The 27992-nt window shown below is 46.0% G+C and overlaps 3 protein-coding genes and 2 non-coding genes across 7 annotated transcripts; 4 read left to right on the top strand and 1 right to left on the bottom strand.

The window, feature by feature from the left end:
- The first annotated feature begins 116 nt into the window (after nucleotides 1–116).
- On the top strand, nucleotides 117–10893 carry DDX39B (DExD-box helicase 39B). 2 transcript variants are annotated; one of them, XM_031435067.2, is made up of 11 exons: nucleotides 118–235; nucleotides 1485–1831; nucleotides 2569–2696; nucleotides 2971–3063; nucleotides 5288–5471; nucleotides 6589–6707; nucleotides 8763–8894; nucleotides 9650–9759; nucleotides 9878–10022; nucleotides 10166–10313; nucleotides 10673–10893. In XM_031435067.2, exons 2-11 carry the CDS (start codon nucleotides 1621–1623, stop codon nucleotides 10687–10689), a joined length of 1287 nt encoding a protein of 428 aa, XP_031290927.1. In that variant the 5' UTR covers nucleotides 118–235; nucleotides 1485–1620; the 3' UTR covers nucleotides 10690–10893. The 2 variants fall into 2 exon arrangements, 1 of the variants encoding a protein (XP_031290927.1); XR_010376840.1 differs by lacking the exon at nucleotides 10673–10893 and having other exon boundaries at nucleotides 117–235; nucleotides 9897–10022; nucleotides 10166–10205.
- Nucleotides 954–1031, top strand: LOC116147861 (small nucleolar RNA SNORD83). The gene has a single exon (XR_004131452.1). It is a non-coding gene; the product is annotated as a small nucleolar RNA SNORD83 (small nucleolar RNA).
- LOC116147862 (small nucleolar RNA SNORD83) lies at nucleotides 5523–5599 on the top strand. Its single transcript, XR_004131453.1, has one exon. It is a non-coding gene; the product is annotated as a small nucleolar RNA SNORD83 (small nucleolar RNA).
- A 13-nt stretch (nucleotides 10894–10906) lies between the features above and the next one.
- MCCD1 (mitochondrial coiled-coil domain 1) lies at nucleotides 10907–12183 on the bottom strand. The gene is given in 2 exon segments (XM_010978209.3): nucleotides 10907–11400; nucleotides 11936–12183. Coding segments are annotated over 2 exon segments (351 nt in total). The 5' UTR covers nucleotides 12101–12183; the 3' UTR covers nucleotides 10907–11214.
- A 9917-nt stretch (nucleotides 12184–22100) lies between these two features.
- On the top strand, nucleotides 22101–25234 carry LOC105087478 (patr class I histocompatibility antigen, B-1 alpha chain). 2 transcript variants are annotated; one of them, XM_031435383.2, is made up of 7 exons: nucleotides 22101–22237; nucleotides 22659–22816; nucleotides 23058–23333; nucleotides 23976–24251; nucleotides 24369–24482; nucleotides 24921–24953; nucleotides 25098–25234. In XM_031435383.2, exons 1-7 carry the CDS (start codon nucleotides 22110–22112, stop codon nucleotides 25217–25219), a joined length of 1107 nt encoding a protein of 368 aa, XP_031291243.2. In that variant the 5' UTR covers nucleotides 22101–22109; the 3' UTR covers nucleotides 25220–25234. The 2 variants fall into 2 exon arrangements, with proteins under 2 accessions (XP_031291243.2, XP_031291244.2); XM_031435384.2 differs by having other exon boundaries at nucleotides 22547–22816.
- Nucleotides 25235–27992: the final 2758 nt, after the last annotated feature.

The raw sequence follows: 27992 nt of genomic DNA, 5'->3' as shown, positions 1-27992 counted from the left end.
CGGAGCACTTAGAAGTGGCTTAAAAATTTTTTTTTCACACAGGCATCTCTAAAGACAACCAGGGAGCGTGCGGAACTATAGAACAGTGGAAGGTCCTTCTTCCGGTCCCTTGCGTCTGCGCTCTCGCAGCCCAGAAGGCGGGAGACCTGGGTAGAGGGAAGCCGGGAACCGGAAGTGAAGGCAGATTCCCTCCTTCGTCTCTGTTGCCGCCGCCATACGTCTTCGCCTTGCCCAGGTAAGCCTTGGCCTTCCGTACCATCCACGTCCATCTGCGTTCCTCTGCGGCCATCCTGTCTCATGGGCTCCTGATAACCACAGTATAGGCTCTGGTCTGGTCGCTGGGGTCTGATTGGGTCATTACATCCATCGTTTGCATCTCTTTCGGGAGCAATAATTTTCAGGGGGAGGTAGGAAATCTAGGGGGTCAATCCAAGATGGTGGCTTCGCCGCCATTGTGTTTCCTTTGCTCTTCGCTCCTCCAGTGGACTCCTAATTTATCAGAGGCCCCAGCGACCGTGATAGGAGGTGTTAGGCGTTCTCTGATCCTGGGCTTTGGGGGAAGGCGGGGCTCTTCTCACCTTCCCGCTTTTCTCTGAGCCCTCGGCCCGCGGTGGAAGTAGTTGGCTTCTGGGCCTAGTTGGACTTTACTTGTCCACCATTATTTGGAGCGCTGTCCAAATGTTGACGAGTGGTGTCATTGTGTTTTTCGGAAAGGAGTCGTCCCTGAGGAGTAGCCCAACGGTGCTGTGAGACCACTTGGTAAAGGTTCTGTTAGCTGGAACGAGAATACATCTTTCTCAATTATTACCTTTTTACTCATCGTATGAAGGAGTTTTTTCTGGCCGGGCCATTTCTCTGCCCCCCCCCCCCATTGATTAAGGATTTCTTAAGCATCAGAAGGAGGTTAGTGAGGACTGAGAGGCTGGAGTGCTGGGTGGGAGAGGTGGATGGCAGCCACATGATGTTTTCATTTTGAAAGATAAGCGCTTTGCGCAATGACGACTTGAATCTATCACCCTTGACTGATGGCTGCTATGTTAGAGGTTGACGCTTTGAGATTGTAGGGAAAGCACCAAGGTCGTCCATTGAGGATTTTTTTTTCTTTTTTTGGTCATTTCCGCCTTCATTCTCCGCTCTCTTCAGTCATTAGTCATGTTTTGTTTTTCACGGGTTTTTTTCCCCTCACTACCGTCACAGACCAAGACTATGTATAAGCTGGTCTTGCCCTTACAACTTAGCTTTTTCTGCTTCTCCTATCCTGTCTCCTTGGGAACCTGTGTCCTAACTACCTCCCTTGGGGCCACTTTCTCTATTACCTGTATTATGTTTGCCTTTTGCTATTATGTTTTGTTCCTTTGTTACTTTTCTTTCCAGGTAAATAAATGTTTCATAGTTTAGGGAGAGCAGGAAGAGTGTGGGTATAGAAAAGGCTGTGAAGGCCCAGCTCATGACTGATGAGTCTTCTCCCTGTTTTTTTCCCCCAGCTCTTCTGTCAGAAACTATTGTGTTTATTTTTTTCTGCTGTTCCTCAAGCCCCCACTCTCCTTCCTCCCTTGTTTTCGCTTATTCTGCGTAAACCTATCCAAAGACCCCTCCCCTTCTCCCCCTGCCGGCTCAGTTATGGCAGAGAACGATGTGGACAATGAGCTCTTAGACTATGAAGACGATGAGGTGGAAACAGCAGCTGGGGGAGATGGGGCTGAGGCCCCTGCCAAGAAGGATGTCAAGGGCTCCTACGTCTCCATTCACAGCTCTGGCTTTCGTGACTTCCTGCTCAAGCCAGAGTTGCTCCGGGCCATTGTTGACTGTGGCTTTGAGCATCCATCAGAAGGTAAATTTTCTGTTGGACAGAGTTAGGCACTGCTCTTTAAGGATACAAGAAACAGATACGGTTGTGGTTCCTCAGGTGATGCAGATTATATTTAGGATAGACGAGGAAATAACTACCAAAAACTGTTTTAGCAATTGAAGAGGTTTATATAGGTAGGTTTTTCATTCATGAGAGTGAGTAAGTACTAATCTAAAAGCAGCTTAAAGTCTGCCTTTCTCCTTGTCTGCTTGTTTTTGATTTTTGTCACTTTGACTTTTAATTTAAAATTGTTAGAGAGGAGCTGGTTGGAGCTGGCCAACTCTTGTCTCTGGAAACGTTTATGGAAGGTCCAAAGATGGCTGGTTTCTAGATCAGGATCGAAGTCCTTCATTTTGTCCAAAGTTGCAGGGTTATGTGACCCAAAGCCCGACAACCTAAGTAGGAGAAATGGCCTGTGACAGGCATTCAGAAGTCATGGATTGTTCTAGATTAAGGAACATTCGGACAGGAGCACCTAGGGTGAGCAGTTGATAGGTGCAAGAGGGTTAGCAGGACTAGGGATGTGGAGCTGGAGGAGGCTAAAGCTAGAAGGAACTGGGGAGGTTTGATTTGGAGATCACTTTGAGGAAGCAGAGAGGTAGAAAAGATCTGGAAATTGACAAGAACCACTTAAGAACTGAGTGATGAGAAATGGGTTTGGCATGGTGGAAAAGGTGGTAGAGTGAAGTCTAATTCAACTTTTTTCCCCCTGCTTCTAGTTCAGCATGAATGCATCCCTCAGGCCATCCTGGGAATGGATGTCCTATGCCAGGCCAAGTCAGGCATGGGAAAGACAGCAGTGTTTGTGCTGGCCACACTGCAACAACTGGAGCCAGTTACTGGGCAGGTACACTTGGGGAGAGTGTTGGGGAAGGGATTTTGGTTAGTAATGTTCGGGAAGGATGTTTTTGTCTCAGCTATGTGGTGCATTCAGAGCCATGAGGGCTTGTTGCTAAGATGAAGTTTATCATCCTTGATTGACAGCTACGGGGCACATGGGGTTAATAATCTAGATCTCAGAATTGTAGTCACTTGTGATCTGCCAGGTGTGTTTTTGTGGCACAGCTGGTGAAGGGATACAGTATATGTGTGTCTCCATCTACTCTTCCCCTTCCCCCCAGGTGTCTGTACTGGTGATGTGTCATACTCGGGAGTTGGCTTTCCAGATCAGCAAGGAGTATGAGCGCTTCTCTAAATACATGCCCAATGTCAAGGTGAGCCGGGGGAATATTCTGGGAGAGTGAGGGTGTGGGGAGTTGGAGGCATTGGAGACTTGTTAGATCAGCGGTCTTCATGTCCCACAGGTGTTAAATACCCGTACACAAATCTCAGTTACATGTATCTTGCAACTTTAGCGTATAAGAGATTTATGTTTTAGGGCTCATTTGCATATGCATTATAATTTCAGAGACCTTTGTTACATTCTTAATTTTGGAGAAGCTTTAGTTTGCGCTGGTTTCTAACACATTGTATAAATACGCCTGTGCATTGTATAACCTAGATAGTCAAAGTGTGGTTCCCAGACCCGTAGTTTCAGTGTCATTTGGCAGCCTACTGGAAATGAAGATTTCATGGGTCCCACCACAGACCTACTGAGTATGTATTCTAAGATTTTCAGGTAATTAGAGTTAGAGAAGCACCCATGTATATAACTTCTGCTCTTCTAGGGGGAAAAAACTGTATTTCTGTTCGGATTTTTAGAATTTTCTCCTCAATTGATTATTACTTTGTATTTAAGACTAGGAACATTTGAGTAGTAGCTTTAATGTAGTAATGGTAGTTCCTGTGCATGATAAAAATGCTTAAATAAGCCATAGGGCCTTATAATGAAAAGATTTGTATTCTTCCATCTAATTGTACTTCACAGAGTACTGCTAGTTAACCTTTTTGGTTTTTTTTTTGTTGTTTTTTTTTTTTTTTTTTTAAGTTCTGATAGTTTTGTGAAACCAAGTATTCGGCACTGTTTTCTCAGTTTGTCAACTTACAGGCCTTTTTTACTTTTTTCACAAAATTATTTAGCTTGTTTACACTGTTCTTTCTCTCAGAATTTGAAAACTGTATTAATTGAAATTCTCTAAATAGTCTGGATGCTGTATATATGTGCCTGTATTCTCATGTTGTCAATTTCATTAGCATTTACTTTCTGTCCTTTTAGCAAGCAGTCTTTTGGGGGGTTAATTAGGTTTATTTAATATTTTTTTTTCTGGAGTTACTGGGGATTGAACCCAGGACCTTGTGCATGCTAAGCACACACTCTACCACTGAGCTATACCCTCCCCCCTGCAAGCAGTCTTGATTGTAGGTTGATTCTAAAAGTTAATAACCAGGAACCAGTTTCCACTGTTAAGACTGGAAAAATTTATTGTTGAGCTCATTAGAGAGCTAGGATTACACTTCCTCTGTAGGTCTAACTCATCACCCTTGTGGACTCAAAAGAGGATGTTCTTGGTGTCAAGATCAAATAAAAATTATCATGACATCATCTTTAAGTTTTCTTTATTTTGCTCAAAATTATGCTTCAGTGATTTGTTGAAGTGGTTGGGCTAGTTCTACAGAATGTCCTGTCTCTGGGTTTGTCTGGTTATTCCCTTGTGTTTTAACTTGTTCTTCCTTCCTAGTATTTCTTGTGAACTGAGATTTATATTTGAAAGCTTAACTCATTCAGGTTAAACATTTTTGGCGAGAATTCTTCATAAATGATGCCGCGTACCTCTTGTTTTGTTGCATAACTGCTTGTCCCACAATTAGTGGTTTTAGACTTAGCCTAGAGTTAGGGTCATGACGGTCTGAACCCTTGATTGATCTTAACCCCCCTTGAACTAGAAAGCAGTTTTTGATGCTTTTTAATACTGTATTAAAGCCCAGATCCTCAGCAACTATTCCCCTAATGATTTTAACGTGGCGTGGTATGTTTAGCCTGAATCAGTAATTTCCTAGGATTTATGTAAAGGAGTTTAAAACTCTGGAGTTGGTTAGAAACACTTGATGTCCATGAGTTTTTTGTGGTACTTGACACTCTCGCGATTTTTTGCTGTTCTCTCTCTTTTTTCAAAAGGAGGTACTGGGGATTGAACCCAGGACCTTGTGCAGGCTAAGCTATCTCCCTGCCCCTAGCTCCCCCATCACACTGCAACGTGCACCCCCCCCCCCCAATTTTCACAATGACGCCTACCCTTAAGAGTCTTGGGGAGGAATATTGTTAGATTAAGTCAGAAGAAGTAGATGCTAGTCCTGACTGTCCTGATCAGCCATATAACAGGAGAAGTCACTTTTGTTTCTTAGCTTCAATGTTTGGAGAGTATGATAATTTTAGACTAGACTTACATTCCCTTTAGTCTGAAATATTCTAAAAATTGGTTTAGAGCAAACTGAAAGGATGGGAATGTTGGGGAGGTTGAATTCTTCCTTGTGAGATGCTCTTTTTCTCTGGGTTGGCAGGTCGCAGTGTTTTTTGGTGGTCTGTCTATCAAGAAGGATGAAGAGGTACTGAAGAAGAACTGCCCGCATATCGTCGTGGGGACCCCTGGCCGCATCCTAGCCCTGGCTCGAAATAAGAGCCTCAACCTCAAACACATTAAACACTTTATCTTGGATGAATGTGATAAGATGCTTGAACAGCTCGGTAAGTAGCAGTGCTGAGACTGGGCTAGTGATCTGGGAGTTGCCTTTTGGAGCCAAATGATGTTTATTTGCTACTGGAGCACTTCAGTGCCAGGACGACCCTTAATCTATCACCCATGACTGATGGCTCTGGCTTCCCTGGTCAGTCTTTGTTAGGCTTTTTAAGCAGCCTTGGTGATCAAGGGGAAGGGTGTTCTTCCCTTCTGTGACAGATGTTTATCTTTGAGAGGAGAAACTTTGCTGATCTTGGACATCAGTCACACATCCGTTCTTTTCTTTATAAATTCCTGTAGTGGGTGTCATAGGGGAGAAAATTAAACTAGAAGAGGAGACAGTCTACTCCTGACATCCTCAGCTTAGCACATGTTGTCAGAATTTATAGCTGAATAGATCTCTAGACTTAAGTTCTAGGATTAATACAGATAGTGTGGGAGTTGGTTTGGTGTGGTATTCTGGTGTGCTAAGTAGGGTTAAGAAAGATTTTTATAGGAACTCAAATTTGGTGAATGAGGGAGTAGGGATGGACATAGCCCCAGGGATAAGTGATTCCAGATGATCTTTGGCTATTCTAGATGGCAAGCTATAAGGTGGGCTGCAGGTAGAGATGTCATGTTTCCCTGACTGAATAGGACAGTGTGATCCAGAGGAAGTACGGAATGGACTCTGACAGCTGGAATGTAATAGGTGCGCCATATTTGTAGACAGCTGGAATGTAATAGGTGTGCCATATTTGTAGACAGCTGGGGCTCTGGGAGAGAGGAGTAAGAAGGGCCTTGTGAAGCATTTTTCAGAGAACTTATCTTTGTGAGCTGCAGTGGACTTTATCTCCATTTCATAGTTGTGGGCTTTGGGGTTTCATTTGATAGTTTGTATGGTTAAAAAACACAGAGCTGGAATCTGGCCCTAGATTCATTGTTCTTTCCACTGTGTTGTTATTATGGATATGACTTCATGGTGGTTGGAGAAAATAGAGTAGAGAGAGACCTGAGGCAAATCTTTCCTTGACATGAGACTTGCTTACCCATTTCTAGCAGTTCTACCTCATTGGGAAGCCTTTTGGTCTTTGTTTATAGTATATGCTTTTCTTCTCCTATAGTAATTTTTTTTCCTCTTCTCAGACATGCGTCGGGATGTCCAGGAAATTTTTCGCATGACCCCCCATGAGAAGCAGGTCATGATGTTCAGTGCTACCTTGAGCAAAGAGATTCGTCCAGTCTGCCGCAAGTTCATGCAAGACGTAAATACCCTTCTACCTTCTCTCCCTCCACTCCCCGCCCGCTGCCTCCTCCCCCTCCGCGCCCTCTTCCTCCAGACTCCCTTGTCCTTCAAGCGCCAAGAAGGGGGCACGTGCCCATTTGGGAGTGATGAAGCCTTGAAGAGACACACAGAGGCAGAGACAGTTAGTGTTAGGGTCTGCGCGGGCGCCAGGGAAACTCCGGAAGACTTGGTCGGGTTAACATGAGAGCGGGTAGTGTTCGACTTTTTTTTTTTTCAATCACAGCATTTTTGAACCTCTTCTCCCTTTTTGGGGGAGGGCAGGATTTTCTGCCCTACCACCCACCCATCGTCTCCTACATACCCCCTACAGCCACGCATCCTCAAGGTGGCATCAAGCATACAACTGGAGCCTTCTGCTCCCCCAAACTCATAACCTCCCGGTGGCAGGAGAGCAAGAGAGGGACAGACAGATGGCAGGGCATGTCCAAAAGAAGAGCAAACAGCACAAATGAATCCGCTCCCTCCCCACCTCCAGGGGTGGGGGCCTTTGGCACCTCAATCCCCGAGTCCCTGCTCCTTCCTACCCGTACCTCCTCGCACCCATCCGGAACCTCAGTTGATGTGAGCCGGCGGCAGAGAAGCACCGTGGCACGGCGGGGGAATGCAGACGGCACCAGCGGTGGATGGCGGCAGCGGAGGCCGCGGGGAACCTGACCAGGAAGCCGAGGACCAAAACCAGCCTCTTTTTCCGTTCCCGGTTTTTTTCCTGAACCCAAGGCGTGCCGTGCTCCCCGTTTCCCTTCATTTGTGTTGGGGGGAGGGGTGTTCTGAATGGGGTGGTAGATTTTTTTTTTTTTCTTCTTTCATACACTTTTTTAATACTCAGAGGGATATGGGAAAGGTAAAGTGAGGAGCTCCACTTGGATGTAACCAGGTGGGTGTTAGGGTCTGGGGCTAAGTGGGGCCAGTTGTATAAGCAGTGGAGCGTGTTCTTTCCCTCCCTGCTCTGCTCCTTCCCGAGGGAAGATAACTCTTTATCTGTAGCTATGCTTGGGACTCAGATGTTGAAGGAGGCCATGAAACTTCTCTTTGGAAAGCCTACCTTTGCTAGTCTGCCTCCTAGGGTTGGGCTTCTGGTTTTCTCCCATGACACATACATTCTTTTCTGAAATCTTAGACCCTGGGTCTTCATGTTAAATACATCCCCAAGTTAGTGAAGAGTGCTAGGGAAGTTGGGCTTTGGAGTTGAGTTGCCAATTTCCATCTTTTTTTAATGCTGCTTTCCTTCCCTTCAAGGGTTGTGTGTGTGTGTGTGGCAGGGGTGTGTCTGTTTTAGGATGAGTGAATAACTGCTGCTCTGAATTTGCTTCTTAGCGCCAGTTATTGATACCTTCCATGTAATACTGTAGATGGTTTGATTCTTAGTTGAGAGATCAGTTTCATCTAAAACTTCCCTTTTAGTCTGAGGGCAAGTTGCTCATCTTGAATAATTTTTGCCTGTCTTTTCATGGCATTTTGACTTGAAATGTCCATTGAAGCATTCTGATCTTAAAGACATCCACTTCCCAATAGGGATATGTTTCTCCTAGTTGAGAGGATACTCAAATGGAGCAGTCCTTGTCCCCTCCCCCATATTATAACCAGCTCTGACGGAGTTATTCTGACCTCGAGTCACTGTTTCCTGTCATTTCTCAGATGTTTGGATTATGTTCTCACTTTGAGAATCATCTCCCATTGTTTTCTTTCTTCCACCGCCTCCATTTGAGGTAATGGCATTTTGCCATTGGATGGTTGCAATATGCCTTTTCCTCCCTGCAAAGTTCTTTCCCATGACAATTTTCAGTTGGGCAGTCTTAAAACTCAACTGATAGGAAGGAAATTAGATCTAACGTGGGAAAGGCCACATTAAAATGTGGGTATTTTTGGGGGTGGGGTTGGGTTTTCAATCTTCTCTCTTCTCCCCATCCCCCCATGGGGTGTATTGGAGATCAGCTTCCTCCACCCCCCCCAGGTTTAACCCCCCCACTCTGCCCTCCTCCCGTTCCCCACCCCCTGCCTCCCCCCTCCCCCCCAGCCAATGGAGATCTTCGTGGATGATGAGACGAAGCTGACGCTGCATGGGTTGCAGCAGTACTACGTGAAACTGAAGGACAACGAGAAGAACCGGAAACTCTTTGACCTTCTGGATGTCCTTGAATTCAACCAGGTCAGTTGTTCAGGGTCCAGTAGGGAAGATGAGCAGAAACGTGTATTATATACCCTTTCATTGAGGAAACCATGTATGTTGTGTAAAAGAAAGGTGGAACAATCCTCTTAAATGAAATTCTGTTAAGTGAGAAAAAAGTGTCTTTTGTGGGGCTGAGCAGGAGCAAGGTGGGAACTGCTTTTCTGTTCGAAGGCTGGCACAGACAGAGTCTCAACAAAATTAATTTCAAGTAAGAAAATCCTTGAACAGTTTTAATAAGTTGGTAAAAGTCCCAAGATATATTAGGCCTGTTGGGTTCTTAAATTTGTTTCTTGTACTGCTTGCTGAGGGAGAAGTGTTCCGTCACTTTACCTGTTGTGTGATTTGTTTGCATTAAAAGCTACTTTCTAGAGTTAGGGTAGTCCTTACATTTGATGTTTTGGTGAGTGAGAAAGTTGGTCTTTCCAGACCTTAGTTCTAATTTTTACACTCTCTCATGAGGTGGCTTCTTTTGTCTCCTAATATGTTTGGTAATTTTGGTTACTGTTTTCGTTACCTTCTCTGTAGCATGTCTTGTCTGCTCAGGAAAAATTAGAGCCAAGAGGGAAAGGCTATGAAAGGCTATATTATACTTAGAGCAGAAGAGGAGACGTGATGGGGACTAAGGAATTCTTTCAGAAGAGTATAATTTCTGAAAACTCTTGCATATAATCTCTTACACACCCACATGGACCCATATCCACCAATCTCATACACACACACACACACACACACAGGTGGTGATATTTGTGAAGTCTGTGCAGCGTTGCATCGCCCTGGCCCAGCTTCTGGTGGAGCAGAACTTCCCAGCCATTGCCATCCACCGTGGGATGCCCCAGGAGGAGAGGTGAGTCAGAGATGGGGAAGATGTTTTGTGTCCTTGAGAGTAAGAGAGACCCTTGTGAGAAGGGAAACTCAACATTTTTATTTTATTTTATTTTATTTTTACTTTCTTTCTCACAAAGGCTTTCTCGGTATCAGCAGTTTAAAGATTTTCAACGACGAATTCTTGTGGCCACCAACCTGTTTGGCCGAGGCATGGACATCGAGCGGGTGAACATTGCCTTCAACTACGACATGCCTGAAGATTCCGACACCTACCTGCATCGGGTAAGCCCCACACCCAGGAGGGCATCCGAGTATCCTCTCCCGTCTCCTTGGTTTCTATTATCTTTTCATCCCTTACATCTTCGTTCCCCTTTTGATTGTCTTCATTCTTCGGGGGTGTACAGATGTTACCTGTCTCCTTCCAGGTGGCCAGAGCTGGCCGGTTTGGCACCAAGGGCTTGGCCATTACATTTGTGTCAGATGAGAATGATGCCAAGATCCTCAATGATGTGCAGGATCGCTTTGAAGTCAATATTAGTGAGCTGCCTGATGAGATAGACATCTCCTCCTACAGTGAGTATTGATCTCATGAAACTGGCTCCCCCAGCTCTTTAGATTCTCCTTGTTACTTAGTGGGTCTTTACTTAAAGCCCCTGGTGCATAGTGGACACTTGACAAATTCATCATCCATTGCCTTCCCCCCACCCCCACCCCCACCCCATCCATCTTGATGCCCTGTTGGGATGTTTAATTTAAAGACTTCTATATGAGGTCTCTTCTCATCAAATGATTTCTCTTTCTTAACTCCCAAATCTATTCTCTGACCTACACACTATACAAACATCTGCATGTGTTGGGGAGGGGTGGGTGTTTCTGCCAACCTTGCTTTTTCCTTTTCATGCCTTATTCTAATTGCCATGTTTTTTCTTCAGTTGAACAGACGCGGTAGAGAATTCACCCACCCATTCTGGAATGTGACAGTCCATCCCTTTTCAGGAGATGACACCAGGCATGGGGATGAAGGAGACACTACTGCCACCTGCCCCTGACAACCCCAACCCCCACCCCATGGCTTCCCTCTTTTGCATCACCACCACTCCTAATCCCCCCACTTACTGATTTGTCAACTTTTTTTTAACAAAACTAAAAAACATATGTGTCTGTGGTATCTGTAAGCGCTCCGTCCCTTTATTGGATTTGGGGTGAGATTTTAGGGCATAATCCAGAGTAAATTCCTGTAGGGACTGTGCCCTGCTGTGGGGCCAAGGTCAGTGGGAGGTGTCAAACTGGGGGATGTGACTGAAAAGACTGCAGAGGCCATGATTCCTCACTGCTTTCCATATTCTGGCCCTTTGTGGAGGATTCCATTTTCTTAGTGGCTGGGAGAGGCTGGGGTGTTCCTGATTGAAGGGCTGGGGAGAGTGGTATGCAGTATTCCCAGTGTTGGAGGGTTAAGTGCAAACTGGTGGAAAGCTTAGGTGTCTCCTCCTGGGCTCTCCCTGTGTCTCATCTGCTCTTTCAGCTTCTGGGTCTTGAGCACCAGGCCCTGGGCTTCTCAGGCCCCCTCTTGACCTTCCAGCAGGGCCTGGTATAGCTCCAACTGCTGTTCCAGCAACTCCTCAGCCTGGGCCAGCTCAGCTGTGGGATGAGGCCGGGGGTCCTGGGAGAGGGGGCATTAGGGAGGGAGCATCAGCCAGGGCAGGAGGCTGAGGCTCACTGAAAGGAATTATGCATCTTTCCAGTTTTTCAACCTCATTAGTTTTAAGGTCCTCTACTGCAGAGCCAAGGTTAACTTCCTGTCTTAGGCATCGGCCTGGGGCCGGATGGGAGAGCAATTAGAGATTGCAGCCCATGGGCTATGACTGGACTCCCTGTGCAGCATGTGGGGTTATGGGAAGGGGAGGACTGGCTGTCCCAACCCACCCCAAAGAAATAATTAACTGTTAGGGGAAATTCCTGTTCAAGGACTTCGTGGGTTGTGAGGAGGGAAGGGTGCAGTAGAGGGTCCCCTGAGGTCTGGAGTGGTCTGGGGACAGGGCAAGTTCCGGGAAACTGGGTTGGGACTAGGCAACAAGCACCTGGGTTAAGGGTAGTGTCTGCTTTCAGCTGGCCTTTGTTACGGGATGAGATGGAGGTGATTCCCTGTACCCCTCCAGTACAAATTTGCCCTCCAGCCTCACTCTTGGTCCACTTACCCTGGGGGGTGACATCTTCCCACTGCCTGTAGAGCTGGTCTCTTCTGTACTTGCCTTGGGATCTTGGGAGCAGCGCCTCCAGGAGCCCTGGAGTGCAGAGGGCCAGGATGGCAGGAGGAGGAGGCGGCAGCAATGTCCGGAGAGCCAGGGCAGAGGGAAGACCATGGCGGGTGAGGCAGGGAACTGTCTGAGCCACCCTACAGCCACCGGGAACTGGTTTCCTCTGGGCTGTAGCCTTGCTTCAGTGCCTGGCCCTGCCCCTGCCCCTGCCCTGCTCTGCTGCACCTACCCACCTCCTAACCTGGCCCCAGAGTCCAGGAACTCATGTTCCCTGTTGTGAAAATGTTCCTGCCAGGGTAGGCAGTACCTTAGAATTCTGGTGCCTAGCCTACTGCATGTCTAATGTCTTTTTTCTTAGAATGTGTTCTCATTCCTCTCAATTCTGCAAGGTAGGAATTACACTACTGGTTAGCAAATGAAATGCTCAGTTTCATTCAGCACTCACTGATTCGGCAAATATCACTCAGAGCCCGCCCTGGACCAGATGTGCTCAAGACTCTACAGCTGGTTGGTGGAAAATCCTGGAGGATTCATGACCAGGTCTCTCTGACTTGAAAGCTCATACTTGTCTTGACTCAAGTATTGACTGATTCTCCCTTTATTTCCCTTTCCTGTTCTTGCTGTCCCAGAGGGAGCTTTTTTTCTTGCCCCTGTTGTACATTGCACGTTGTACGGGGTTACCTTCTCTGGTAAGTCTGGACACCGTACACTGGGACACTGGTACAGGTTTCAAGCTTTGTTGAACTAGTTAGCCCTCCCATCAAAGATGCACTAGAACAAAAGCCCAGTTCACCCATTGTGTGTGAACCTTGTGTATATATATTGGACTTTCTGCAGTGTGTCCTGAAATGTCCTGTTGTGGCTGGAGGGCACAGCCACAGCCCTGTGGGCAGAGGTGGCTCATAGGGAGTAGATGGTTCCAGCTTTTGTCACCTGGGAAAAGGCAGGTCCTCAGAAAAACATGCTTCAGAAAGCAAGATTGCTGGAGAGTGGACAGCTTCTGGCCAGCTCACTATCTGGGACATCACACTGAATTCAGAGGGAAGATAGCCTCTGTCATGGTGTGGGGGTCCGGGAACCAGGGAGGGAGACCTTCCCGGAGGTCAGTGGTTTTTAACCTTGGGGGACTGAAACACCTTTAGATGAGGTCAAAGACCTCAAGTTCCCCATTGGCTAGCAGGTTCCCACTTTTCAGTGAAAGAAGAACCAAGAATCCCTGTAAAATTTTGGAGGAGAGAAGCTCTCTCGTTTCTTAAGTGATAGGGTTATGCATGGTTCATTTTTGAATTGCAATGTATTCACAGCTTTAAGGCTTAATTATTGGGACATAAGAGGCCCAAACTACTGTTGCTACAGATATGGGAAACTATCTAGTATAAGGTTAAACAACCCACGGTAACACTGAAGCAAAACTAACCTCGTTTATAAATTAAAGGCAAGATTAGCAGCTATTAAGAAAATAAATGAAACTTCTATAGGGCAATCAAAATGATGCACTAGTAACAAAATGTCCTTCCTGAAAACTGGACATTTCAACCATCTGAACTTCTATTTTAGGTTATGAGTTACAAAATGAACTAACACCCAATAATTTACAGTAGGTCATTCTAAGCCGTAAGAATCTGTGGATTTGGCTTTGTTCGTCTGTGAGAACTAAAGAAAAGGCTAGTATTTGGGTTAGTTCAAATCTGTTGGGTAAGCTGGGATCTCACAATCATGGAAATGAAGGAATGAAGATAGATAAATGTTTAAACCTAGATTTACGTTACTGTGTATATTTTTTTGTTACTTCTGAGTGTTTAGTAGTCTCTCCCCCCCCCCCCCCCGTTTATATGAAAAGGCTTTGTTTATGTCTAGTAGAGCCTTAATCAAATGAGGGCTCTGGCCTGGCCTCTGCAGGAGGTGCCTGTCTTCAGCCAGGGACAAGCAGACGATTATGGGAAGCATCAACCACAAGGTCAAGGGGCTGTCGAGCTCCCTGAGGCCAGTGTACCGATGCCGCCCTTTAATATTGCATCCTACCCTGCAGATTGGCAGGACTAGGGTGACCGACATGAATCATAGCCTTCATGTGAAACTCTTGTGGAGCTGGTTTCCTAGATATATTGAAGTCCACCCATTACATTAATGTGAGAGCTTACTGACTGTCAGAGACCCTGTTGGCCACTTTTTGTTCCTGTCACAGGTGACCTTCATGATAACTTTTGAAGAGCGCTTTCTCATTTCACGTTTTTTTTGCATGTGGATGTTCAGTTGTTCCAGAAACATTTGTATGTTCTATTTCTGGGTTCTCTATTCTGTTTCGTTGATCTACTTGTGTACTCTTTCACCAATACCACACTGCCTTGATTACTGTAGCTTTATAGGAAGTCTTGAACTCAGACACTGTCTTCAAGTGTCCACTGACTTTGTTCTCTTATGGTGTGATGGCTATTTTGGCTCTTTTGCCTCTCCATATAAACTTTAGGATCAGTTTATCAGTACAGACTTACCTTGGAGATATGCGTTTGGTTCCAGATCACTGCAATAAAGCAAGTCACATGAATTTTTTGGTTTCCCAGTGTATAGAAACGTTATATTTACACTATACTGTAGTTTATTAAGTGTATAATAGCAGTCTGTCTAGAAAAAAAATGTACAAGGGAGTAAGGTATAGCTTAGTTAGAGTGCATGCTTAGCATGCATAAGGTCCTGGTTTCAATCCCCAGTATCTCCATTAAAAAATAAATACATAAATATATAAATAATCAATCTAATTACCTCCCCCCCAAAAGATTTAAAAAATAAAAACTAAAAAACAATGTACATACCTTAATTTTAAAATAATGCTTTTGGGAAAATGGTGCTGATAGACTTGCTCAGTGGAGGGTTGTCACAAACCTTCAATTTGTAAAAAATGCCAGAATCTGCAAAGTGCAAAAAAGCAAAATGCAATAAAGTGAAGTATGTCTGTATCCACAAAGTAACCTGCTAGGATTTTGATTGAAATTATGCTGAGTCTATTGACCAAACTGGGAAGAACTGACATCTTGATAATTTTGAGTCTTCTATCCATGAACATGGAATATCTCTCAACTTACTTCTTTGATTTCTTTCATCAGAGTTTAAATTTTTTTCCTCATATAGATCTTGTACATATTTTGTTAGATTTATACATAAGTATTTCATTTTGTGGGGTGCTAATGTAAATGATATTGTGTTTTTAATTTCAGCTTCCAGTTGTTTATTGCTGGTGTACAGGAAAGCGATTGACTTTTGTATAGAAGGGCTTGTATCATGCAGTCTTGATTAACTGTTAGTTGATGGTTCCAGGAGTTTTTTGTTGTTGTTGTTGATTCTTTGGATTTTCTACATACACAATCATGTCATCTGCCAACAAAGACAGTTTTATTTCTTCCTTCCCAATCTGTATACCTTTTATTTCCTTTTTAAAGTCTTATTACATTAACTAGGACTTCTAATATGATGTTGAAATGAAGTGGTGAGAGGGGACATCCTTGCCTTGTTCCTGATCTTAGCAGGAAAACTTCTAGTTGCTTACTGTTAAGTATAATGTTAGCTGTGGGGTTTTTGTAGATGTTCTTTATCAAGTTTAGGAAATTCCCTTCTATTCCTAGTTCACTTAGAATTTTTATAATGAAAATTGGTTTCTGTCAAATATTTTTTCTGCATCTATTGATATGATCATATGATTTTTCCTTTTTGAGCCTCTTGAGGTGGTAGATTACATTAGTTGATTTTCAAATGTTGAACTAGCCTTGCATACCTGCGATAAATCCCATTTGGTTGTGGTATATAGTTCTTTTTATACATTGTAGATTTGGTTTGCTAATATTTTGTTGTGGATTTTTGCATCTATGTTCATGAGAGATATTGGTCTATAGTTTCTTTTCCTGTAATGTTATTGTCTGGTTTAGTATGAGGGTAAACTGGCCTCACAGAATGAGTTAGAAAGTGGTCCTTCTGCATCTATCTTCTGGAAGAGATGGTGTAAAGCACTGGTATAATTTACCAGTGAATTTATCTGGGCCTGCTGCTTACTTTTTAAAATTATTTTTTGAATAACATTAGATTTACAGAAGGGTCGTAAACCTAGAACACAGCATTCTCGTTACCCAGCTTCCCTTAATGTTAGCATCTAACAAAACCACGTTAAGACTAAGAAACTAAGAAATTAAAATTGGTACAATGCTATTAGCTAGGCTATAGACTTTATTTGGATTTCATCAGTTTTTCCCCTAATGTCCTTTTTCTGTTTCAGGATCCAATCCATGGTACCTTAATGCAGTAAGTTATCATGTCTCCTTAGTCTCCTCTGATCTCTTGAGTTTCTTAGTCTTTACCTGTTTTCATGACCTTGAAAAATTTGAAGAGTAATGGACAGATCATTTGGAGAATGTCACTCAGTTTGGGTTTATCTGATATTTTCAGATAATCAAATTGGGATTATGGGCTTTAAGGAAGACTACTGTAGAGGTAAAGTGCCCTTCTCAGCACTTCACGTCAAGGGGTGTGTGGCCTTTATCACCTGATTCAGGTTATGTCTGCCAAGTTCTCCGCTGTTACAATTAGTAGTAATTTTTCCCTTTCCATATTCCATTCTTGGAAATGAGTCGCCAAGTCCAGTCCACAGTCAAGGGGAGGAAAATTAAGCTCCTCCTGGAAGGGGGATTCTCTTCATGTATTACTTAGTATTCTTCTGTAAGATTCGTCTTTTCTCCCCACCTTAAAATTTTTTTTCAATCATTTATATATTTCAGTATGAACTCAATATTTATTTTATGTTTTGGGTTATAATCCGATAGTATTGTTATTTTGCTGCTCACATTGTTCCAACTTTGTTCATAGGGAGCTCTTTCAGGGCTCCTGTGTCCCTCTGACATGGCCCATTTTGGGAGAGCTGCACTTCCTTTCTAAGGATCCTTGATTCCTTTTATTGGAGAATGGTATTTAGAGACCAGGATCTGGACACTGGGTGCTCATTTCACTTTTCTAAAGAGGACCCAGAGTTTCCAAGAGCTGCCCAAATGCATGCAGGCATGTAAGCGGCTCCCACTTCAGCACCACATTAGAGCTTGTTCAGTGCAGCCTGTGCTACCCAACATAATGGCCAGTTCTCCATCCACGACTTCACTCCTTAAAGCTTCTGTTTTTTTAACCTGTTGGCCTTAAATATTTATAATTTAATTCTCTGATATTTGGAGATTTTCCTAAAAGAAAATTTTCATGTTTATTAACAAATTCCACTTACAAAATTGAAGAATAGGCAAGAGGAAAAGACAGCAGAGGGAGGATTCAGTTATATTTTGCTTTTGTGTAGAGTCTTTCTCCATTCCTGCTGCTCTTTCCCTGTCCCTGGGCTAGGGTGAAGGCTGGTCTCTTGGACTATGAGAGAAATAATGATGTGGAATCATCTTTCTTCATCACCTCCCCAAACCCTTTGATTTCTGCTCTGTCTGTGCCCATCCTCTCTCTCCAGCCCCTTGCTTTTTCTCTCCTCCAACCTCAGCTAGAGCCCAGTATCTTACCTAGAGCCCACTCCTCAGTGGGAAGGGGGCCATTTTTACCACTGGAGGGCAGAGGAGGAGAAGAGAGGACAGAGCCCTGGGCTGTGGGAGAAGGTGCAGCAGGAATGAAGGAGGTTAGAGCCAGAAGGACTTCCAAATGAGGGTGAGATATGAGTGATCAGTGACTGAGGACATTCTCAGCATCTCCATGTAGAAGGGAAGGGAAGGCCCTTGGGAACAGGTGCTGAGAGCCTTGGCAGGGTCTGGACGAGATTCACCCCACCCTCACCCCTGTCCTCTGACAACACCTCACCCCAGGTCACACTGAGGGAGTTCCTCTTTGGGGAGGACCCCTACAGCTATCCAGCTCTGGTATGCCTTGTCACCCCCAAGTCAGGCCCCCCTGAGTCCCGAGTCCACAGTCAGCTCAGCATGCTGTTGGCAGGGGAGGAGTCTAAGGCTCGGCCTCAGCCTCTCGGAGTGTGATCGCCTCAGGGTCCTCCTTGTGAATTACAGCAACCCTGGGCAGGAACACTGGATGCAGGAGAGAGACAGCCGGGAGAGCGAGGGTGGGGCCCCACCTCAGCTTCCACACAGCAGTGCCTTCTCCCTTCCCCAGCCCCAGGACTTCTAAAGAACAGAGCAGGAAAGAGACACCCAGGACCCCACACCTCTCTGCCAGAAATCTGTCCATAAGTGTGCCCACCTCCAGTCCCACTGCATTTTTAGTGCCTGCCCCATGCAGAGATCTAGGTGGGTGCAGAGAGTGATCCCGCAGTGCTCTTTCTTCAAATATCTGCGCAGCTCAGTTCCTCACCTGCTTCAAGTCTACTCAGCCATCACCTCCACAAGGCCCAACCTGACTCTCTTTTAAAGTGCCACCTCTTCCATCACCTTGCATTGATTGTTGACTTTGCATTCATTATTTTTTCTCTACATCTCATATCATTTTCTCATAGCGTGAAATTATCTTTTTCCAAAGATGACCTCAATAGCACCCCCTCCCAACATGCTCTTTTGCAGTGTGACCTCACCATCCCCTATCTAGAGGTGGGGCCTAGTTCCCCTCTTTTTGAATTGATTACTGGCTTTGATGGCTAAACATGAGAAAGGTGACAGTGCATGACTTCTGAGGTTCCTACATAAGTTGCCTTGTGCTTTCTGACTTGTCCAGTTGAAACACCCTCCTGGAACCCAGGTACTAAGCTGAGAGCAGCCCAGCCACAGGGAGAAGCAGGTAGAGGGCGATGTAGGCCACTGGCTTAACAGCCCTAGTGAGCTCCCAGCCGACAACCAGCACCACCTGCAGCCCATTGAGGGCGCCCTCTGGAAAGTTCTGAACCAGTAGGGCCTCCAGATGACCGCAGCCCTAGCCCAGTCACACGGAGCAGAAGAGCTGCCCACTGAGCCCCATCAACCCACAGAATGAGAAGGAATAAAACAGTTGTTTTGGGATAACAGGAACACATACCATATAATTTACCACTATTACGATCTTTATTTATTGTCTTTCCTGTCAGATGGTAAGCATCAGGAGCAAGTATTTTGTGTTTTGATTAAATGATCATCAGTCCTAGAATAAAGTAACAGCAAACAGGTGACAATTTTCTTAGGAACTGAAACTTTGTGGTCTTTTTCCTATTTTCCAAGAAGCAGCAAGCCATCTTTCTTATCACCCCTCCCCTTCTACTTCTTATGTATGCATAATTTCCCTTGCCTTTGAATGAGACTTAAGTGCTGACACAGAAGCACTCACTAAATGTGTGTAAATGAATGAATAAATGCTGTGACAGATTCCTTAAAGCTGGGTGTGAGGCTGGAAGAGGGGAGGTTAACAGTGTTGGGTTTTGGAGGTTGTCTTAGTCAGTTCAGGTGGCCATACTGAGTAACACAGGCTGGGTGGCTTAAACAAGAGAAATTACTGTTATCACAGTTCTGGAAAGAAGTCCAAGATCAAACTGCCTGGAAATTTGGTTTCTGGTGAGGGTTCTCTTTTTGGCTTGTAGATGGCTGCCTTCTCACTGTGTCCTCACATGGCTTTTTGTCTGGGGAGGAGCTTGTGTTCAAAGCCCTGTTCTGGTTCTAGGAGCCCCGAGAGGCCCTGGGGAAGTCCTGCTGAGCAGGAGGACGGACAGCTGGATTGCCTGTCCTCAGCCCTGTGGCCACACGGGGGCGCCCCCACACTGCTGTCAGATTTTGACTGAGCTGCCTCAAAGGGCCTGGGCTATACAAATTGGTCAGAGATGGCTGACCTGAAGGCTGGGTAGCAATGGGGGAAAGAAGTAGCTTCTGAGCAGCCCTGGGTTGCACAGGTGTCAAGGTCAGGGATGGGACAGGGATTGAAGGAGAAGAGAGTTCAGGAGCCTTGTGCCAACTCTTGAGGTTTCTGTCTCCCCAATGTGACCCCTCTCTCCAGCCCCTTGGTGACAACACCCTGGAAAACTGAAAAGAAACATTTTCTTCTACTCTCTGTTTCTTTTCAGTACTCCCTGATGGAGCAACAGTAACAACATCTGTCTAAGTTTTTCTCAGGAAGGATACATGAGAAATTGGTAAAATGGTCATCTCTGGCAGAGAATCTGGGTGCCTGGGGTCTGGGTCTGGGGAAAGAGGAAAATTTCCCACTGCAAACTCTGGAATATCTTGAATATATATATATATATATATATATATATATATATATATATATATATATATATATATATATATATTAATTGAAGTATAGTCAGTTTACAACGTGTCAATTTCTGGTGTACAGCATAATGTTTCAGTCATACATATACATACATATATTCCTTTTCATATTCTTTTTCATTATAGGTTACTACAAGATATTGAATACAGTTTCTTGTGCTATACAGAAGAAACTTGTTGTTTATTGAAACAATACATTTTTGAGGAACTGACAAGGCAAACACATTTGGGCTTAGGGTACTAAATTAGTGAAGTAACTAAATTAGTGAAGTAACATAGCTTTCTCAGCCCTAAATTTCCTATCTCTGGTGTTAAGGAGATGCCTTCTACCCTCTTGGTACAGGGAGGGTACCTTTGACATGGGAGATTTATTTCCTGCTTTCAGGGGAACAAAGGAGGGTCAGGATGTTTTTCTTGCACTGCTGTTTCTTAAGTAACTGTCAATGAAAATTCAATTAACCATCAAGTTAAGAAGAAAAAAGGCGTATTTTATTCCAGCCAAATAGGATTATAACCCCGGGAAGCAGATTCTCAGAAAGCTCTGAGAACTCTTCTACCTGTTAGAAGTCAAAAGCACAGTCAACTACATTTTCTAGACAAATGATTGTACATCAAAATGACATTTCCATAAAGTTCACCAGGACACATAGTCCAGGTAGGCATATACAAAGAGAGCAGCAAGTCACCATGACCCGCTATGAGCAGGGGAAGACCGTATTCTTTTAAGAGGTTACATTGCTAGTGTCAGAAGAAAGAAAGGAAAAAAAAAGATCTTTAAATTTAAGCAGGCACTCCCATATTTGAGGCAGTGTAATGAAAATACAAATTGCACATTAGGGAGGGAGGGGGTGCAAACAGGCACAGAGATAATTTTATGTTTAATTTTTTTCTTGTTTTTCCTTAAAATATAAATTTTATTTCATCATAACGTTAGTTCAAAATAATCAATATGCCAAAAATGTATATATTTTGAGGTGGTATTTTCTGCTCCCCTTCAACTCACAAACTCAGGGATATGGAATGAAGACAATTTAAAAATACAACAATGGGGGTGGAGGGTATAGCTTGGTGGTAGTGTGCATGCTTAGCATGCACAAGGTCCTGGGTTCAATCTCCAGTACCTCCATAAAATTTTTTTTTAATTCTTAAAAAATAAAAGGCTAAAAAAATTAAAATACAACAACACAGGGGTCACTGTTACACTGGGAAAGTAAGATTTAGGAGATTTGTGAGTCTTCTTGCAGTGCTGTTTAGACAGATTTCTAAACATAATGGCCAAAGTCACTTTTCCAGACTAGATTTCTGATGTTCGGTGTCATTAAGATTGTGCTCCTCCTTGTAGTTAACAAGCATCAAGGAAACTGATCTCTTTGGGAATCTCTATCTGGAGTCTTCAGGCACCTCTCCAGGTTGAAAGACAAGGGCGACTTCACTCTGTGGCATCAAGTTCCCTGGGGGCTGAGTCTTCTTCTAGAAGAGTCCAGGGTGAGGGGTGAGAAGCAGATGGTCCTGTTCAGCCTGGACGATTCCGGAAAGAACAGCTCAGGAAAAACTGAGCCTAATCTGTTTATCCCTTCCGGGTTTCCTCAGACAGCCCCTGGACCAGGACTCAGGGAGACAGTGTGAACAGCTCTCGGTGCTGGAGAGGAGGGATCAGGGCAAAGTCCCAGGTCCCCGGCAGGGCGGGGTCTGGGGCGGTGCTCTCAGGGTCTCACCGAGGACGGGGTCTGGGGTAGGGAAGTTCAGTGTTGGGGATTCCCCATCTCTTGAGTGTTTCACTTTCTCTCTCACAACGTGTGTAGGGCGCTCCTGCCTGGACACTCATGACACAGCCCCAATTCTCACTCCCACTGGGTGTCCTGTTTCTAGATAAGCCAATCAGTGTTACCGCAGTTCCCTGTCACAAAGTCCGTATGGACGCCCCACCCTCCTCAACCTCCCCACTCAGGATCTCCTCGGATTCCGAGCAGGCGGGCCATGCAGTCCCGAACCCTCCTCCTGCTGCTCTGGGGGGCCCTGGCTTTGACCGAGAACCGGGCGGGTGAGCGCGGGGTCGGGAGGGAACGGCCTCTTCTGGGGAGGAGCGAGGGGGCGGCCCGGTGGGGGCGCAGGACCCCTGGGGAAGGCGCGTCTCCACAACTCTGCCCAAGCATCCACATCGGCCCCACCCTGTCCCTATCCTCCCCTGTCCCTTCATGTTTCCCACACAATCCTCTCACCCATTCAGATCTCGTGCCGCCCCTTTTCCGTCTCGCGAGCCCCTCGCCCAGTCCGCCCTCCCGGCCCCACCACCTGGGACCCAGAGACCCCCGCCAGGAGGAGGGTCGAATCTCAACCCCTCCCCCCCCAGGCCCCCACTCCCTGAGGTATTTCTACACCGCCGTGTCCCGGCCCGGCATCGGGGAGCCCCGTTTCATCTCCGTCGGCTACGTAGACGACACGCAGTTCGTTTGGTTCGACAGCGACGCCGCGAATCCGAGGATGCAGCCGAAGGCGCGGTGGGCGGAGCAGGAGGGGCCGGAGTATTGGGAAGAGAACACACAGAATGTCAAGGTTTCCGCACAGACGTTCCGACTGGGCCTGAACATCCTGCGCGGCTACTACAACCAGAGCGAGGCCGGTGAGCAATGCGGGACCAGGTCAAGGTCAGGATCCTGCATCCCCTAGTGTGGCCCCGAGTTTCCGGGTCCAAGCCTCATCCCGAGGTCCGCCTACCTGCCCAGTGTTCCGATAAGAGCCCGCGAGGTTTCTTTTGGGTTAGTTTTCCCTTTATGCTGAAAAGGCTCTGACCAGTCACAGCCGGGAGACTTCTTTCGGGAGCGGGGCCAAGTGGGCGGGACTAATTTCAGTGGTTGGGTCAGGGTCTCACACCTACCAGTGGTTTTGTGGATGCGATGCTGCGCTGGACGGGCGCCTCCTCCGCGGATACAATCAGTTCGCCTACGATGGCGATGATTACATCGCCCTGAACCAGGATCTTCTTTCATGGACCGCGGCGGACACGGCGGCTCAGATCACCCAACGCAAGTGGGAGGCGGCCGGTGAGGCAGAGAAGAACAGAGCCTATCTGGACGGGGCATGCGTGGAGGAACTCCTAAGATTCCTGGAGAACGGCAAGGAGATGCTGCAGCGCGCAGGTACCAGGGGACGCAGGTGCCTACAGGATCTCTCGTCTGGCTAGGACTGGTGTCCCTGTGCTAGGGGAGGAAAACGGGATCGACGCCAGAATACCCCCTCTCCTATTCATGGGGAGATGTAGGAATCCAGCCAAGTGCTCAGACTGGGTACCAAAGAGTGCCTGGCGCTTAAGCTTCTCTGTAGACAGTTAAGGGATCTAGCTGTTCTGGGGATGGAGGGGAAGATTATCTCTGAAACAACTTACCAGCGGTTTCTTTGACTCTGGCAGTGGCTCTGGGAACCTTGGGGAACTCTCTCAAGCCTTGTTCTCTGTCCTCCACTCAGGGTGTTGGAGATCTGACTCCAGCTTTTCAGAGTCTGTGGGCCTCCCCTCAATTCAGGACCAGAAATTCCTTTTCTTGACCTCAGAGACCTGCCTCCCACCCTGGGCTATCTCATTTATTCCAGACATTTCTGAAGAATAAGAAATTATCCCATAAGAAATTATCCCAGATGCCTGTGTCCAGGCTGGTGTCTGGGTTGCACTCCCTTCCCCCACCCCAGTTGTCCTCTCTTTTCTCAGAACCGTCACATGAGCCCTGCTTCATGTGGCCCATAGGAGTTACTACAAAGTTCCTAAATTCCCTCACCCTTCTCCTCAGACCCTCCAAAGACACATGTGACCCACCACCCCATCTCTGACCATGAAGTCACCCTGAGGTGCTGGGCCCTGGGCTTCTACCCTGCGGACATCTCACTGACCTGGCAGCGTGATGGGGAGGACCAGGCCCAGGACACAGAGCTCGTGGAGACCAGGCCTGCAGGGGACGGGACCTTCCAGAAGTGGGCGGCCGTGGTGGTGCCTCCTGGAGAGGAGCAGAGATACACTTGCCATGTGCAGCACGAGGGGCTTCAGGAGCCCCTCACCCTGAGATGGGGTGAGGAGGGAGAAGGGGGTGGAGCTTCTTCTCAGATAAAGCAGAAGCCCTTCTGAAGACCTTCAGCAAGGCCAGGACTCAAGCCTGAGGTCAGGGCCCCTTCCCTTCTCTTTGCAGAGCCACCTCCTCAGCCCACAGTCCCCATCATGGGCATCATTGTCGGCCTGGTTCTCTTTGTGGTCACAGGAGCTGTGGTGGCAGGAGTTGTGATCTGGAGGAAGAGGCGCTCAGGTAGGGAAGGGGGGAGGAATCAGACTTTTCTTGTCTAACTTGGGGGGTGTCAAGCCCAGTAGAAGTTTGCCTGCCTTGTTACTGGGAAGTACCATCCATACACATGTGCTTTCCCAGTCTGGGGCCTTGTCTGCTAACATTCCTTACTAAAGCATATATGAAAATGAAGGACACTTTATTCACTGTGGTGAATCTCGTGATGGAGATCTGATTCCCAGCAGTCTCAAAACAGAGGGAAATGTTGCTTCTGAGGACAGACCTCCAGGAGGGCCATTGGTCCAGTCCCCAAACATGTACTTTCCTTATGTTTCCTGATCCTGTCTTGGGTTTGAGATCACAGTTCTGGAAACTACTCTGGGGACCAGGACTAGGGCATTCCTTAAGACCTCATGACCCTGCTTCTTCCCTGGCCTCTCACATGATGTTTTCTTCCTACAGGTGAAAAAGGAGGGAGCTATGCTCAGGCTGCAAGTAAGTATGCAGTGAGTGTGGTTCCTGAGACCCTTGTGATGGTGGAGCTGAGAGGCCATGGGGGGAACCTCACCCTCCTCAGAGTTCCTTCTCTAGTTTCTCTCCTGTGGATTCTGACCATATCCTGGTTTTGTTCTCCCCCAGGCAGCGACAGTGCCCAGGGCTCTGATGTGTCTCTCATAGATCCCAGAGGTGAGACCCTGGAGGGCCTAGATTGGGAGAGGGGTTGGGGCAGAGGGGATACTGTGGGTGTGGGGATTCTCTGAGTGGGACATTTTGAGGATGTGGGGGGCTGTTGAGAATGTCAGCATTACCGATTGACCTGAATTGGTCCATGATACTTTTCTTTTACAGTGTGAGACAGCTGCCTTGTGAGGGACTGAGTGATTCATGATGCGTTCACGTCGCACTTTGTGACTTCAGATCCCCTGACTCCTGTTTCTGCAGCTACACTTGAATGTGTCTGTGCTTCTATTAGCGCAATGTGAGGAGGTGGGGAGACTGGCCCACCCCTGCCCCCCACACCCCCTCCCGACCCTGAACTGTGTTCTCTTCCCTGGTTGACTTCTCTTCCAGCAGAAGCAGGGCTGGGCCGTCTCCATCCCTGACTTAACTTTGTGCTTCATTTTATAATAATGCCTTACATTCCTAATGAAAATAAATCTGGATATGAATTTATTTTTTTAATTGGTGCCATGAGCTGTTGATGGGATAATAAAGGTGAGGATTCCTAAAGTTTGAGAGAGGAAATAAATGAATGTGCTGAAAACCTTCCAGAATCCACATTTTTGCTCTGCTGACTCTGTTGCAGGTGGGGCAGGAGGAGGCGATGAGGAGCCGAGTGTCGAAAGGGCCTGTGCCCAGTCAGTACTCAGTCCATTGTGGGCTTTGAAGTGGTTACTGCTGGGCTGGGTCATCTTTGCTGTTCGTGTGTCCTTGTCCCTTCAGTAGAGCCTTGTCCCACCAGGACCTGTGACCACAGGGGCTGACATTACCTGGACCTTGTTTGTCTCTAGGACCGTGGCCAGTGAGGGCTTTATGTGGCCAGGTTAGCCTAGCCTTAGCCCCCATCTTTTGGGTGTTTATTTGTTGTTACTTTGTTTCTATAGAGGTTTTTGCCTTGATTTGTGTATCATTCTCCTCCTGTTGTCCCCCATCTCTGACAGCTGGAGGAGTCGTTTTGCCTGTCATTGTCCCCACAAAGCCCAAGGCTGTGTGTCTGCACATAGGAGACTCTGTGGTATCCAGAGATGAATTTTCAGATTCATCCAGCTCTTGCCCTCCTTCTAGGGTTTGATTGTTCTTTCCATACTTCCCCCAGCCTCCTCAAAGGAACCAGATTCTGGTATTAGCAGAAAGGAGGGAAACCATAATTTCTCATCTTAGGTAAGTTCCTGTTGGAATTCTGCTCTGCTTGCCCAGCCACTCTCCCTGCCCTTAGCTCTAGTAATCCTAGTGCTGGCTCCAATCCAAATGCATGGATTTATACAGCAGAGTCTAATTTAGGTTTATATTTAGTTGGAAAATAGAACCCATAAGTCAAGGATCATTGTTTTTTTTTTTTTTTTTTTTTTTTTTTTTTTTTAGCTACTTCATTTATTTAGATTTTGTGTGTGTGGAAGAGGAGGTAATTTAGGTTTATTTATTTATTTTTTAGCAGAAGTACTGGGGATTGAACCAGGGACCTCCTGCATGCTAACAGTGCACTCTTCCACTGAGATATACCTCCCCCAGGATCATTGTTTTCTGAAAAGAAAACTATAGTTGTGTGATGTAGTGTAAGGAGGGTTAGTTGTGGGGAAGGGGAGAGCAGCACTTGTGAGAAAAATTCAAATGCAATTGATGTCAGTGTGAGTAGATGTTGTGCTGTAGCTGCTACAAACCAACATTTGGCCTGAGGTTACATTAATAAAGATATTATCTTTAGAATAGGGAGGTGCTTTACATTGACCATTCATTCAACTGATATCAGTTGTATGCCAGTTAGATGAATGAGATTTTGCATCTGGGAAACATCATTGAAGTCAGAACAGAAAAATTGCTGGCCTTGTGGAGCATATATTCTATTGGGAAGAGACAGACTACATACTATCAGCATAGTAAATGAGGAAAGTGTTCTGTTACAAAGGGATAAGTGCTAAGGAAAAGATGCAGGGGGAAGGCAATCCAGAATGTGGGGACAGGGGGGACAAGGGAGGTGGCTATTTTACTAGGGTGGTCAGTGTGGGCCCCACTGGAAGGTGACCTTGAGGAAAGATGTAAAGGACATGAGGAATCATCCCTGAGGATGTCTGGGGGCAGTTCTTTCCAGGCAGGGAGAACCTCCAGGCAAGTGCTTCAGGGCAGGAGCATATCTGTGTGTTGTGTGCAAAGTGAGAAGGCCAATATGGCTGGAGCAGAGATAAATTGAGAGGCAGTCAGAGGTATGGCCAGATCATGTAGGCCTGGAGGATATTAGAAAGGTTTTGACTTTTGCTCCAAGTGAGATGGGAGTTTTAAGACAGTTTTAAGAAGAGGGACATGGTATGACTTCTCCTTTAAAAGGATCACTTTGCTGTGCTGAGAACAGAATTGTGAGGCAAGGGGTGAGTGGGGCAGTAGGGAAAGCAGTGGGAAACTAGTTCAGTGTCTAGACTGGAGATGTCCATTGTTTCGACTGATGTGTGAGCAGTAGATACAGTGGGACGTGACTGGATTCTGGATACGTTCTGAAGATGGACTTTACAGCACTTCCTAAAGGATTAAATCTGGCGTATGAGAAAGAGGAGTCAAGGAGGACATCCTTAATTTTGGACTATGGAAGTAGAAAGATGGAATTACTGTCAGCAGAGATGTGGAAGACAAAAGGGCATATTTTTTGAGGGGGAGTGCATTATGAATATTTGGTTTAAGAAATGTTGGAGCTGAGATTTTATCAGAAATATAAGTCAGGTATTTGGATTGGCAGTTGGGCAGATGAGTCTGGAGTTTAAGAGAAATGTCTGGTCTGGGGAAATAGATTTGGGGGGTGATGCCATAGAAATGATATTTAAAGCCTTG

The sequence above is a fragment of the Camelus dromedarius genome, chromosome 19, assembly GCF_036321535.1.
Source record: "Camelus dromedarius isolate mCamDro1 chromosome 19, mCamDro1.pat, whole genome shotgun sequence".
Taxonomy (NCBI): domain Eukaryota; kingdom Metazoa; phylum Chordata; class Mammalia; order Artiodactyla; family Camelidae; genus Camelus; species Camelus dromedarius.
This window is presented reverse-complemented; position numbering and strand designations above follow the sequence as displayed.